General features: G+C 44.1%; 1 protein-coding gene and 1 pseudogene across 2 annotated transcripts in view; one reads left to right on the top strand and one right to left on the bottom strand.

Annotated features, from left to right (window-relative positions):
- Positions 1–15,666, top strand: part of Rbm20 (RNA binding motif protein 20) — a 190,643-nt gene that overhangs the window by 148,056 nt on the left and 26,921 nt on the right. Inside the window, exons 6-7 of one of the 2 annotated variants that reach the window (XM_028775240.1) lie at positions 13,259–13,402; positions 15,178–15,309. In XM_028775240.1, coding sequence (XP_028631073.1) covers positions 13,259–13,402; positions 15,178–15,309 — 276 coding nt within the window. The remainder of the gene's footprint in view (positions 1–13,258; positions 13,403–15,177; positions 15,310–15,666) is intronic. The other variant, XM_028775248.1, reaches the window with a different exon arrangement.
- On the bottom strand, positions 8,172–8,525 carry LOC114627433 (annotated as a pseudogene).

Consider the following 15,666-nt stretch of genomic DNA (forward strand, 5'->3'; position numbering starts at 1 on the left):
CTTCCTCTCTTCTCTCACAAGCTCTGCTGGGTTTCTAATCTGTGCAGGGAGCAGCCGTGGCCTCCCTCTCTTCTTTCACAAGCTCTGCTGGGCAGGCCTCCAGGGGCTGCCCCCTCCATGTGTTGGTACATCTCTACAGAACACCAGAAAAGCAAGCTGGACAGTGCAACGTCTAGACTGGGGAGTAAGGGGCAGGCCTGGCCGAGCAGGAGGCCTCCCTGACCCGGGTTTCTATCCCCCCACGTCTGTTTATTCACGATGTTGAGTAGGAGCCCTTTAGGAAAGAGTGCTGATCTGGAAGTTCATATTTTAGTCACAGTTACTTTTGTGGTTTCTACCATTCACTCTGACCCAGGCTGGGGGAGGCTGGCCTGGGTGACAGGTAGTCTGGGGTCAGAGCCTGGCACTGACATCTCCTTGAGCTTTGGGCATGAGATGAGAGCTGGTATCATCTGAGCCCCTTGGGGGGCAACTAGAAAGGCTGTGGGAGCCATGGGCAGGGCAGTGCTGAGTTTGTTCCACACATCGTCCCTGCCCTCCAGCACTGACCACTGAGTCTGTGGCCTTGGAGTCGGAGACCTAAATTCAGGTCTTAGTGCTGAAGCTGACAGCGGTGTGGTCACAGACAGGTCATTTTACTTCTCTAAAACTCCATTCCTTTATGGATGGACATATGGACAGTAACTTTCCAAACGACGAGTTTGAGAGGTAGGAAAACTTCTAAGTTTCCAGATGATTTGTAACTTATTTGTATTATACCTTACATCCTGGCATGTTGTACATGGCTTCCTAGTCCAGTGCCCAAGGCAGAGTCCCACAGTGTGGGACAGACCACCGAATATCTATCACCTACATGGATAGTGTCTGTTATAATGTTTTGACTAGTTAGGACCCACAGAACTAACGGTTGTTACTGGGTAATAAGTCCTTCTACCTAGAATGCTGAGAAAAAACACTTTGTGCTAGCTGCGAGCTGCGACTCTGCCCAGGTTTCTGTGCCAACGTTTTCCTTACACTGGCCTGCCTGTCTGTCGTATCTGCTCCTTGGGTGATTTGAGGTCCCGTGGAGGCACTATGCAAGCCAGGCAAACATAAGTCATGTGACGATGTGCAGGGATGATGGTTCTGACATTCTGTGTTAATCCAAACAAATCTCTGAGTACCGCTTCTCCTAAATGGCTCGAGGTGAGAAGCTTATAAAACATTATGCTTTCTGCATAGACAGCTGGCAGGAGATGGAGATCCCAGACGCCACAAACTACAGTTAACATTTCTGCTATGTTTAATCTGTTCTTAGCTTTTCTGCATAATATTAGCTCATTGAGTCTTCCGGACAGCCCCATAAATAGGTACTATTATTACCCTGATTGTACCGTCAAGAAACTGGGCCGAGAGAGACTTGGTACCTTTCCTGAGGTAACAGTGTTGGAAAATGGAGGTGGTTTAAGGTTCAAGCAACCTGAACCTGGGAGCCCCACACCTCGTCATGGAGCCACAAAGTCCTGCTTCCAGATTCTCAAAGGACTTCTTACAGTGATTCTTTTCCTTAGTAAATTTCTCTTCCTTCTCCCTACACTCCACCCCTAAGCTCCTCAGGAGGAGTAGGAGGGGGGAGAGGAGGGAGAGGAAGAAGAGGAGGAGGAGGAAGAGGAAGAAGAGCTGAGACAACCTTAGATGTGACAGGGATCTACCTAGCCTTAGGCAGCCATGGAACAAAGCACCATGTACTGTTCCAGTACTGTGGGACACTTGAGTTCTTCTGTACTGCAGCACATTTCCCAAGATGACACAGGCATCCGGAACCTGGGAGCACCACACCTTTCTGTAGATTCCTTAGCAGGTGAGAAGCTTCCTGTGACTGGTTTTATCATTATAAGCTTTATGACGTCCTGGAGGATATCTGGGGGATCAGGGACTCCCACCAGTTCCTACATTACCAGTATGTTATCATTAGTGGCGCTCTTCTGTCTAGTGCTGATGGCCCGTTGGCCCGTTCTGGCGAGTGGAATCAAAGGCAGGCATGCACCTCTCTTTGGGGAAACCTGAAATGCAAAACTGCTGACATCAGTTGAGGAGCTTAGCTGCTGCTGAGGAGCTGAGCTGCCACAGAGAACTATTTCACAGGCTCTGAGAATGCTCAGGGCAGCCCCTCAGAGCAATCATGGACTTTTGACCCCTGCAGAGACCTGCAAAGGCGATGCGCTATGGTGTATTTCTCTCTGCAATCATGCCTGAGGCTTATACTGGGGGTCTTTTCCTTCTGAGGCCATTTATGTGGAGCTTACACTGTTGAACAAGGCCGAATGTAGCCAAGATGCTGTCCCAGCAGGAGCACGATTGTTTGTGGACCAACAACAAAAACCCATTGCTACTCTGAAAGCTCTCTTTCTAAGCAGGATTGGACAAAGTGACATGGGCTGGAGGAGGGATAGTGTACAACATACCCAAACTGCCACAAAATCTAAAACTGCCACAGAAGCTGGCTGCGGAAGCGGTAGCAGCCTGGCAGCAGCTGGGCTGAATCTAAACTGGCCTTGTCTCTGCTAGATTTGGAGTCTCTCTTCCCCATGTTTATTTTGATAGAGATGGGACCTCGGAGAGACAGTTGCACGCCATGTTTGTTAGTGGCGTGTGATTTGTGTGTGTCCTCAGCCCCTGTCACTCTATTCAGGGTCCCTAGGGATGGGTGTTGCTTTTCACTTAGGCTGAGCTATTTGACAGGGCCATGGCTTCTCCTTGGCTGTCTGAGTCGTCATAAACAGAGTAATCAGGTTTCTACAAGGGCCGTCCAGACTCCTCGGGCTGTAAATAGGCTTCTCACACTCGCTAAAGACATATTTTGTCTGGGTGTAGCTGTAAGGTCATCCTAGGGGGTTCACAGCCGTAGACATCATTTTAATTTTGCTTTCTTACTAATACTCTGCATCCCAGCACCCATAAATCAGGAAACTGAGGCTGAGGAAAGCAGGATGTTTGTAGAAGGCCACTGGCGCAAAGTATAGGTTACCTCTCAGATTGCTGGCATTTCTAGAACATTTATCTGTCCTGCCAGGCCTTCTGAATCCACAGTTCAGAACATGACTCTCTCCTGACATCTCTGTGCATGAGGGTCTGTGTGGCCCACACTCCATCTCCTTCCTGTTTCTATCCTAGCTCTGTCACTGCTCCTGTCCCCTCAGCTCAGGCCACCAGCCTGCATTTGCAAAGACTGATAGAAAGAAGACAGGAGAACGAAGCAGGCTTTATTTCTTGAATCTTAAAATTTTCTTTTAATAAATCTTTATTGCTTTCTCTTGTTGCAGAAGTAATACACCATGATGTAGAAAGAATTCTAACACACACACACACATGTGTGTGTGTATATATATATATATATATGCATATATGTATGCATATATATACATATATATGTATATATATATATAATCCTACTTTGTAGAGAAAACTGAAGGCAAGCTAAAATTTGCTACAACTTATATCTGCAGAATGTTCAACAAGAAAAGGTATTTTAAAAGACAGATCATGGTACACCTTATATTTTACCATCTTTATTTTCGTTTTTAAAAAAGATTTATTTATTTTATGCAAATGAGTACACTGTAGCTGTCTTCAGACACATCAGAAGGGAACATTGGATCCCACTACAGATGGTTGTGGGCCACCATGTGGTTGTTGGGAATTGAACTCAGGACCTCTGGAAGAGCAGTCAGTGCTCTTAACTGCTGAGCCCATTTCTCCAGTCCTTATTTTCATAAAAAAAAAACCAAAACTAAATTTAACTTACTTTTTTCAAGGTGTATGGGCATTTCTCCTGCATGTGTAACTGTATATCACATGCAGGCCTAGTGACCATGAGGTCAGGAAAAGTTGGATCCCCTGTAGCAGTTGTGAGCGGCCATGTTGATGCTGGGAACTGAACCAGGTTCTCTGAAAGAATGGCCAGTGTTCTTAACCACTGAGCAATTTCTACAGCCTTGTCTTATTTTCTTTTTGAGATAGGGTCTCACTACATAGCTTTGGCTGGCCTAGAACTCACTATATAGACCTTGAACTTGCAAAGATCCACCTGCCTTTGCCGCCTGAGTGCTGGGATTAAAAGCATATGCTACCACGCTCAGCCAGGCCTGCAGTTTTAACACTCTAGGATTCTAAAGTTTACAGTGATAAAGTACCTCAGAATTGAAACAACTTAATAGCCACACAGAAATGCTTGGCACAGGTAGAGGTGGTTTACTCTTAAGTTAAACCTAGTATGCTCCGTAAACTGAGAAAAATCGATAAGAACATCATCTGTGTCCACTCTCTAAGTTAATTCACGATACATAGCTCTGGAGTCCACACTCAGTTCTATCTGCATGTTCTGTTCAGAATCACCACTGTGAAGAATAAACATTTGACCTTTCCCTGTCACTATGTGCACTTAGCACACACACAACCAGCAGACTCCCAGCCACTCAGCCGTATCAAATGAGGACACCCAGAGATATCCATCTGGAGCCCAAAAATTGTTTACTGAAGGTGGGATCTACAATCTGTAGTTGTAGGAAACACTTCTAGAGACTTCTCTTACCTACAGGCCTGCTGCACCGAGCCATGTCCTTAGTATAATTCTGAGGTATTTGAACAGAACCTCTTTGAGCTCACACACAGAGCCTGTTTCTACCTGCACCAAAGGGCATTGAAAGGTCTCAGAACCTTCAGAGACTAGTCTGTTTGCTCTTTTCACGTTTCCACCCAGCTATAAAAGATTTGTGGGTAAGCTGAGAAGTCTGGGATCCAGCCTAAGGATCATTAGAAGCAGCATCAGGCAAAGGAGTAGTCCCGGCATGTTAGAATACACAGCTTGAGCCACTGATCCGACATGGGGCATCTGAGGTTAGTGCCTCCCCGAGCTGGGAAAGCATGGTTGTCCTCTGAGCTTGGTAATTAGGGCTTTGGTTACAGCCCTGACACCTTAGCTCTTTTAGGGCTCTGACCTTGGGCTGGAAAGTCTCAAGTGCACCTGTCACGTGTGTGTCTCCTGGGAGCTCAGCAGCAGAGCCTAGAGGTGGGTGTGAACTGATCCCTTCAGCACCTCACAGACAAAACTCAGGCTAGTGAGAAGCAAGCATTTCCCTAAGATCCAACTGTTTCTACTTCAGAACTCCTTTAAAAATTTTTGATATTTTTAAATATAATTCAAACCAACAAAAAAGACATAAGGGACTCTTGTATGGTGCTTGCCAGGATTTAACTATCTTTCTCTCTTGCCATTTATTTCATCCTTCTGTGTCTCATGGTCTGTCTGTCTCTATCTGTCTGGTAGCCATTTTCTTCCCTGAACTGTCATATAAGAATAGCTTGAAGATGTAGTTCATTTAGATTTCCTAAGAATATGGATATTCTCTCATATCATTCCAGCAATATTTTTTCTCAATCTAATATCATCCTTCCATAGCAGGAGGAAGTGAGGAGGCAAACATTTATTTAGGTCAGGCATTATACCAAAGCACTTAATATGCGGCGTGCCATTTCAGCTTCTCAATAAGTCTGTGGAATTAATTTTATTCTCCTGGATTTATAGACAAGCAAACTCACGTCTAGAAAAATTCATTAAGTGGTTCGCTGTGAGTTGCAGGGGTGTAGATACAGACTCTTTCTCCCACTACGTTGCTCCTGGTGCCTGGTTTCAATCAAGCATGTTCTAGACATAAAAATATCCTCTAGAGAGACCCCAGATATGAGCGTCTTCAGTGCATCTTAATGTAGCATCTCAGCCTTTTCTGATACTCGGCAGCCGTCACTCTTAGAGTACAGGTGTATCTGAAACGCTGTGAGGATGACCTGTTCACCAGCATCGTACTGAAAGGTGGACATGATTGTGAACAGGAATGGCTGAACAGCTGATTATAGGGAGTTCGGGGACATGCGATTCACTCACCGGTACACTGGCCACACAGGGCTGAGAACCCAGGTTTCCCTATCCTTCGGTTGACTCTGCGTAGTTCCTGCTACCCATAATGCAGTGGTCCCCTTATTCTCTATTTGATTCTGCGCAGTTCCTGCTACCCATAATGCAGTGGTCCCCTTATTCTCTATTTGATTCTGCGCAGTTCCTGCTACCCATAATGCAGCGGTCCTCCTTATTCTCCGTTTGACTCTGCGCAGTTCCTGCTACCCATAATGCAGTGGTCCCCCTTATTCTCCGTTTTACTCTGTGCAGTTCTTGCTACCTATAAAGCAGTGTTTTCCCTTATCCTCCCTTTGACTCTCCGCAGTTCCTGCTACCCATAATGCAGTGGTTTCCCTTATCTTCCGTTTCACCCTGCGCAGTTCCTGCTACCCATAAAGCAGTAGTTCCTCTTGTCCTTGGTTTGACTTTGTTTAGTTCTTGCTATCCATAATGTACTGCCTCCCCCCACCCCACCCCCCATCTTTGGTTTGATTTTGTGTGGTTCCTGCTACCTAAGGCAGCTGAGGTCTGAGAACATTAAGTGGGAACATAAAAGCAGTTCATATATTTTATTAACTTTTTAAAAAATGTTATTTAATCTCTTTTTTACACTCCAGATTTTAACCCCCGTCTTGGTCCACCCTCTGACTGTTGTATATCCTATACCCACTCCTGTCTCCACAAGGATGTACCCACCTCCCAACCTCCACCCTCCTAGACCTCCCCACTCCCTGGAGGCCCAAGTCTCTCAAGAGTTAGGTGCATCTTTTCTGGCTGAGTCCAGACCAGGCAGTCTTTTGCTGTATATGTGTCCTGGGCCTCATATCAGCTGGTGTATGTTGCCTGGTTGGTGGCCCAGTGTCTGAGAGATCTTGGGGGTCCAGGTTTGTTTAGACTGCTGGTCCTCTTACAGGGTCGCCCTCCTCCTCAGCTTCTTCCAGCTTTTCCCTAATTCAAACACAATGGGTCCCTGGCTTCTGTCCATTGATTGGATGTAAGTATCTGCATCTGACTCGTTCAGCTGCTTGTTGGGCCTCTCAGAGGGCAGTCATACTAGGCTCCTGTCTGTAAGCACATCATAGCATCAGTAACAGTATCAGGCCTTGGAACCTCCTCTTGAGTTGGATCCCAATTTGGGCCTGTCACCAGACCTCCTTTTCCTCAGACTCTTCTCCATTTTTGTTCCTGCAGTTATTTTAGACAGGAACAATTCTGGGTTAGAGTTTTTGACTGTGGGATGGCAACCCCATTCCTCCACTTGATGTCCTGTCCTTCTATTGGAGGACTCTACAAGTTCTCTCTCCCCATTGTAGGGCGTTTCATCTAAGATCTCTCTTTTTGAGTCCTGAGCGTCTCTTACCTCCCAGGTCTCTGGTACATTCTAGAGGGTTCTCCCACCTCCTACCTCCTGAAGTTGCCTGTTTCCATTCTTTCTGCTGGCCCTCAGGGTTTCAGTCCATTTCCCCCATCCAATACCTGATCATGTTCCCCTCTTCCCCCACTCCCACCCCCTATCCCTTTTTCCACCCAGGACCCTACCTCCCTCCCCCCTCCTGTGATTGTTTTCTTCTCCCTCTCAAATGATATTGAGACATCCTTACTTGGGCCCTTTGGCTTGTAAACCTTTTTGAGTTCTGTGAACTATATTCTGGGTATTCTATACTTTTTTTTTTTTTGCTAATACCCACTTATTAGTGAGTACATACCATGTGTGTCCTTTGAGTCTGAGTTATCTCACTCAGGATGATAGTTTTTAGTTCCATCCATTAGCCTGCAAAACTCAGTATGCTCTTAAGAGCTGGGTGGTACCCCAATGTGTAAATGTACCACATTTTCTGTATCCATTCTTCTGTCGTGAGGCATCTGGCTTGTTTCCAGCTTCTCGCTATCAGAAACAAGGCCACTCTGAACATAGTGGAACACGTGCCCCTGTGGCATGGTTGGGGCATCTTTGGAGTACATGCCCAAGAATGATATAGCTGGGTCTCCAGATAGGTCTATTTCCAATTTTATGAAGAATCTCCAGATTTATTTCCAGAGTGGTTGTACCAGTTTGCAATCTCACCAGCAATGGAGGAGTGTTCCTCTTCCTCCACATCTTCAACAACATCTGCTATCACCTGAGTTTTTGATCTTAGCCATTCTGCTTGGTGTAAGGTAGAATCTCAGGGTCATTTTGATTTGCATTTCCCCATCACTAAGGACTTTGGTTTTTTGTTTTTGTTTTTGTTTTTTTTAATAGGAGCCATGATCTTTTATTGGGGGAGGGTTCATCAATCCTTCTTGGCCGCCGCCTTCCTCATGGCTGCCAACACGTTGCTCAGCTCCTCCCGCTTTCTCTTGGCATGGATGTGCGTGCCCACCCTCTTCTTGATGAACTTGAGTGCACGCTTGTCCTTGGACACTTTGAGCAACTCCATGGTGCTGCGCTCGTGGGCGGGAAGCCGCAGACCTCCCGCATCATGTCCCGCACGAACTTGGTGTGCTTAGTGAGGTGCCCGCGGCGCCGCCGGCTGTGTCTCGGCTTGCTGACCTTCTTCGTCACTTTGTGGCCCTTGTTGAGGCACACGGCCATAGGGTAACGCAGGGCCATAGCTGCTGCTCTCCGATGGCGGCCAGGCCAGGAAGGACACTAAGGACTTTGAACATTTCTTTAGGTTCTTCTCAGTCATTCGAGAGTCCTCTGTTGTGTAGTTCTATACCCCATATTTTATTGGGTTGTTTGGTTTTTTGGTGGTTAGCTTCTTGAGTTCTTTATATATTTTGAATATTAACCCTCTATCAGATGTGGGGTTAGTGAAAATTTTTTTCCCAATCTGTAGCCTGCCAATTTGTCCTGTTGATTATGTCCTTTGCCTTACAGAAGCTTTCCAGTTTTATGAGGTCTCATTTATCAATTGCTTGATCTTAGAGCAGGGGCCATCAGAGTTCTGTTTAGGAAATTTCACCCTGTACCAATGAATTCAAGGCTCTTTCCCACTTTCTCTTCTACTAGATTCAGTGTATCTGGTTTTATATTGAGGTCCTTGATCCACTTGGACTTGAGCTTTGTGCAAGATATCAAATATGGATCTAGTTTCATTTTTCTACATACAGACTGGCAGTTAGACCAGCACCATTTATTGAAGATGCTTCTTTTTTCCATTATATATTTTTGGCTTCTTTGTCAAGGATCAAGTGTCCGTAAGTGTGTGGTTTTATTTCTGGGTCTTCAATTCTATTCCATTGATTAACATGTCTGTCTCTGTACCAATATCACGGAGTTTTTATTGGAGAGGTCAGGAATTTAAGACCCATACCTAAACATAATAAAAGCAATTTACTGCAAAACAACAGCCAATATCAAATTAAATGGAGAGACACTTGAAGCAATCCCACCAAAATTGGAGACAAGGATGCCCACTCTTACCATGTCTATTCAATATAGTACTTGAAGTTCTAGCTAGAACAATAAAACAGCAAAAAGAGGTCAAGGGGATACAAATTGGCAAAGAAGAAGTAAAGGTATCACTATTTGCACATGATATGATAGTATACATAAATGATCCCAAAAATCCTACCAGAGAACTCCTACAGCTGATAAACAACTTCAATAAAGTGACTGGAAATCAAATTAAATAAATCAGTGGCCTCCCTTTATACAAATATAAACAGGCTGCAAAAGAAATTAGGGAAGCACCTCCCTTCACAATAGCTACAAATAATATAAAATATCTTGCAGTAACTCTGACCAAACAAGTAAAAGATCTGTATGACAATAACTTAAAGTTTCTCAAGAAAGAAACTAAGGAAGACCTCAGAAAATGGAGAGATCGCCCATGCTCTTCGATTGGCAGAATTAACATAATAAAAATGGCCATCCTACCAAAGGCAACCTACAGATTCAACACAATTTCCATCAAAATCTCAACACAATTCTTTAAAATATGGAAATAGCAATTCTCAAATTCATTTGAAAAGGCAAAAAAAAAAAAAAAAAAAAAAACAACCAACCCATAATAGCAAAACAATTCTTAACAATAAAAGAACTGCTGGGGGAATTACCATCCCTGACCTCAAGCTATACTACAGAGCAATAGTAATATTCTTAACTTTTAAGTAACTTTTACTATGATATATTATTATAATTGTTCTAGTTTATAAGTAATTATTATTAATCCTTTATTATGTCCATCTTATAAATTGAGCTTGATCATAGGTATGTATGTGAAGGAAAAACTAGTACACACAGGATTTGGTATTACCTGTGGGTTGGGAATTCACTGAGGGCCTTGGAAAGTATCCCTACAGATAAGGGAAGGACTGCTCTATCATTAACTCCAAAGGCCATTAGGGCTCATTAGCGAACCCACTCTGGGCATTGGCATATAGCAGCCTATTGCTTAATCAAAAGCACTTGCAATTGCCAGGGTCCTCGGAGATCACACTTGATTCTAGAAGTACTACTCAGGGACCTTGCCCCTCCATCTGGCCGTCCCTCTCTCTTCTTATTAAGATCTTTGGTAGGGAATAGGGCCATGTTTATATAAGTGGTTTCAAGTACAGAGCAGTAGTACTGATAACTTCACTTATTTTTTAAATGAGTCAAACATGGTTGGAGTCTAAATTGTATTTAATACCTACAAAAGAGATAGCGAAGAACGTAAGCTGAAGTTTTATAAATGAATAATCAGCAAAAGAATTTAATTTACATAAAACATTTTGTCTTTCGGTGTAGGATTATACACTTGACTGTATAGGATTTAACATGTGCTTTGAAATCAGGCAACCCTTAGCAAACCAGGAATAGAGAGCTTCTCAAGGTTTCGTCTCATGGTTCACTTAGAAATGATGGACTGAAAGATCAGCCATTACAGGTCTATGACCTCCAGGGTGAGAAAATCAGTATCTTGGTACATCTAAACCCTGTGTGTGGTTCACTGCTTGGAAAGTTCAAATTGAGATTATTAACTAAAAGAATAGTAATCTCTCATAGCATCTAAAGATCAGTAAGAGTCTATTTCTATTTCTGACTAGAGTTTGGTGAGTTCAAGGACTGAATCTTTAAAATGTGAGAACTTACGATGAATTTATTTCAGTGCTTTGGATGTGAAAGTCTGTACCATGAATAGGTCTTAGGCGACAGGCAGTTTGCTAGAGGGTGGGGGCTGTGGTTCCTGGAGGAGAGGAGTGTTCTGTTTATTCTGCTGGGTTTAGATAAGGGTCTTAAATCATCCTTTCAGGCCAATGAACACAAAGCAAGGGAAGCTGGTTGTCGTGCCTGCCTGGATACTAGGCAACTGGACAGACTGGGAGAGAGATTGCTCAGAGTCAACCTGCATGTCTGGCTATGGTGTAGTCCAAGTACGAGTTACTCAGGGTATCTGCAACAACGTCACATGGGACAGAAGCATGCAGTGCTAGAGCAGACCAGGCAGAATTCCCAGGCTTAACCTTCCTGGTAATAAATTCAGGGAACCAGCCGCTTTCCTGTCACCTAGATCTATCTCAGATCACCACAGTGGGAGGAAGGATCTGAGCCTCTCATTCACCCTCATTACAGAGGGTCTCAGCCTTCGCTACCCTGGCTCAGGCTCTCCTAGGTTGTGGAGAGTCCTTGCACTTGGGTGGGGGCGGGAGGTGCGGTAGGGAAAGCCTGTGCCCCTCTGAGCCAAGGAATCAGTGTTCCCCTTTGGGAAAGTGCTTGACATCTGGACACCACTGGGAGGGTGGAGCGGAGAAGGGGCATCTGAAGCTTCTCTAATTTAAGGTGGAACCATAAAAGGAAAGGATAATTGAGTCTTAATTGTCCTCAGCCCAGATGAGACAAATGAGGGCTTTTCATGCTAGTATTCCCTAAGTACCAGCTCTTGTTAGGGATGAGACCTGAAATACTCCCTTTCTGTTAGCTCAGCAGAGGCAGACCATAATTAGATGCTGAAATTCACTTTGTGGTGGAAAATAATGGCTGCTAATGTAGGCTGTGACACTAGACTGTTTGCAGGTCTGAAAGACTACACCCTCCTCTCCCAGTTCGGTTGGTGTGTGCTTCCTAATTCCTGAGCTCTTAGAGATTAGGGGTGATCAAAGCTAGGCTTCCTCCGGGAGCTTGAATTAGATCCAGGTCCTGGCTTGCAAGCTTCGATCCTTATATCTGCCTTCAGGTTTGTCTGGTGGGGTTCAGAAACTCCAAATTTGACCAGAACAGCCCCTTTTATTTACGGAGTGTATCTGGCTCCTGAGCAAGTTTTTGTTTGAAGAAAGGATCCCAAGGCTGAAAAATGTTTTGAAAAACCATTGCCATAAACCACAGGTTGGTGCCATGAATATCTGTACCCATATTTGGTTTCCAAAATCCTTTCATCTTTTTTTTCATTTCACTGAAATTTTTTAAAAGTGTAAGTCAAACAATGTTAGGACTATCTCTAACAGGTTCAGTGCCTGCCCTTGCTCCCTGTCTTGCTCTGCTCCTCTGAGAGTAACCAGCCTTGACAGGTTGATACATGCTCCATGCCTTTCTGTCCTTGATAATCTTTTAAAAATCTCACTGCAAACAAACCACAGAATTCAAACATTTAAAATGGTAGAAGTGAGCCTAATGGTTTTTATGTTCCTGTCAGTCACCTCCAATAATTAACAAAATTTTTTTTATGTTCCTGTCATTCACTGCTAATAAGTAACAAAAAATTTTCAGTACTTGTTTTTGTCTTATTTCCTTATAATTTTGCCTTCCAAAACAACATTATAATATACATGCTAACTGGTGACCTGTTTTTCACTTGACAATTTGTCTTAAAAATATTCCATGCCAACACACTGGCGCCCTTCTAACGCCTGTGAAGTTTTCCACTATACACTTGAACCATCATTTACCTAGGTGTTCCCCAGTTGTTGGACACACAGGCTGTTCCCAGAACATTTTTCCAGCCCATAAAGCATTTGGTAAATATCCTTGTCACCTGTAAACCTTTAAATTTACTTTGATATGTATTTTTAATAGGCACACTTCTAAAAGCAGGCTCTCGGGATCAGAACCTATATCTATTTTAAGTTTTATTTAATATTGAGAAAACATTTTCAAAGAGTGTCAACACACAACTCCCACTAGCCGTATATGTATGTACACGATTTCTTAGATGTTCCCCAGCCTTGAATATTGCTACTTGTTAGAAATAGGAATCCCCTTTGTAGTTAGAAGGCATAAAGCTGTCACTGTGTGTGCATCTGTGAGTGTGTTTCTTTTCTGCATTGGTTTTTATAAATGACCGTTTGACATCATCTGGAGGAATGTCTGGACTAGGTAGACAGAGATGTCCTTTGGAGACTCAGCCTTGCTCTTTGTCCCAGCAGTTTGCACAGAGGAAAGGTGCTGGACGAGTGGTGCACATCTGCAATCTCCCGGAGGGCAGCTGTACGGAGAATGATGTCATTAACCTGGGGCTGCCCTTTGGCAAGGTCACTAATTACATCCTCATGAAGTCAACTAATCAGGTAGGCCTCACACAGTTGGCTTCTTTGGCAGGCAAGGCACAGATATTTAATGTTGGGGTTGTGGTCTTTCCTCCTTGGGTTCTACAATCCCTGCTTGTGCTGGGGGGACATAGGCCTTTGTGAATTTCCTGGAAGGGGTGGTGTCATTCTTATATGGGGTACTCCTTAACATAGAAAAGTTAGTTGGCCTCCAAATAGGAGTTATAGACTCCCAGTCATTGCTGTGTTAGGGATCTCCTGAGCTAAAGCTACAGTTCCAATTGCTAAGCTGATTATTTCTGATTGCCTAAGTGTGGAACCAGCTAAGAACTGCCTGGGAACAGTTGTTTTAACCTGTTCTTGGTGTCCATGTGTGAGGTCACCTAACAGGAGACCATCGGGGAATTGATAGAGAACTACTGAGTGTGAGAACACCTGAGGAAGGTGTTGGGTGTCCTACCCTATGTCTCTCAGCCACACACACACACAAACACACACGCACATACATTATAAATTTTTAAAAAGCAGGATCTCTCACTGAACCTGGAGTTAGGCAAGCAGGCAGTGAGCTCCTGAAATCCTCTTGGTTTCTGCCTCTCCACAGCACTGGAGTTTCCTTTTCCATGGATGTAGGGATCCACGCTCAGGTCCCCATGGTTTGTGCAGCCAGCACTTTACCCACTCAGTCCCCTCTCCAGCCCCCGTAGTCTTTACTCCAGTAGTTGCTTTTACTTTATAAAGCTAAAGATCAGGAAGAGGAGAAGTCCTTTCCCCAGCATAGGTATGAACTCTAGGACTTGAAGCCCCAGTGGATCATGGGTATTCTCCATCCATCATTCTGGAGATAGATCGGTTGTTCCTTGTGTGTTCTTCTCAGGGGTTCTATGTTGGGTAAACCACACATACCGAGAAACTCTAACAGCTTCGGATTTGCACCAACAGCTACTGGGTAAACGGACAAGTCCATTAAAAGTCTATTAGAAAGTGTATACGTGGACTGAATGGAAAAGCCCATTTCCCTGTGTTATCAGAACAGTTAAAGAGGGAAGGTTGTCGTCAATACGGTCAAGAGCCTCTTTTCTCCAAGGCCACCAACAGCCTGGACATCCTTTGAGCCTATGGGTTTAAAGGCCTCTGCGCTTTCAAATGTATTTCTTTTTCATGAGACAAATGGGAGCTCAAGTAGGCCCCTGGGATTATGCTTCTGTCTCCTGATGTTACCACCACCAAATGGCAACCCACAGCCACATGCGAAAGAGCCCACGTGGGAATCGTGAGTTAATGGGCCACCTCTCCATCCCAAATAGCCTTCCACAGGATGATGTAACTCAGGATGACATACATAATTAAGAGTACTGTTTGGTAACCATGGAAACCAGGATGTGAGCCATCCTGTAATGAGCTCTCTCAGTGAAGTTAATAAAAAGTTCTCTTTGAATCCATGGGATCAAAGAGAGTTCTTCCTTGAGCTGATTTTTTTTTCTTTTCATTGAACTATAAAACGGATCCCCTCAAGTACACGAAGGATGCTTGTGTTCACCACTCAGCTCCATTCACTGTTTTAACACGTGTAACCCATATAATTAACAGCCAGGGTAAAGGCCATTTCCAGAATATCAGGTTTCCCAGGCAGCTCCCCTCCCCCACTCTATAAGGACTCGAACTCGAAACCCCACTTGTGCCCGATGATTATGTCACCTATGCTTCAGCTTTATCTCCATGGAATCATACCCAATACTGATTGGGTTTAAGATCACTGACGTGAAGTCCCCTGTCTGCCTTACTCTCCACCCTAGGCTTTCTTGGAGATGGCTTACACGGAAGCTGCCCAGGCTATGGTCCAGTACTACCAAGAGAAGTCTGCCATGATCAATGGTGAGAAGTTACTCATTCGGATGTCCACGAGATACAAGGAATTGCAGCTGAAGGTATAGCATTCCTTCACTCAGTCATTCAACAGCCTCTCTTGCTTGCCAGGGATGTTTGGGAAGGAGACTTTATAAAACAATGAAAAGCTTAGCTTACCTATGGAGTATATACCATAAATTATGTCAGATACCTATGGAGTATATGCCATAAATATATCAGATACTCTTGTGGGTATCACTTAGAAATGGAAATTACACTATGGCAAGAAAAGTGTTCATTGACAGGAGGGAGGGAGGGTCTGGGAAGAGTTGGGTGAGGGATGAATATAATATATATACATATGTATATGAAATTATCAATAAGTTAATAAAATGTATAAAAACTTTTATTAAGGTAAGTACATGAGGAAAAGGGTG

This window comes from Grammomys surdaster, unplaced genomic scaffold (genome assembly GCF_004785775.1).
Source record: "Grammomys surdaster isolate TR1022 unplaced genomic scaffold, NIH_TR_1.0 66, whole genome shotgun sequence".
Taxonomy (NCBI): Eukaryota; Metazoa; Chordata; class Mammalia; order Rodentia; family Muridae; genus Grammomys; species Grammomys surdaster.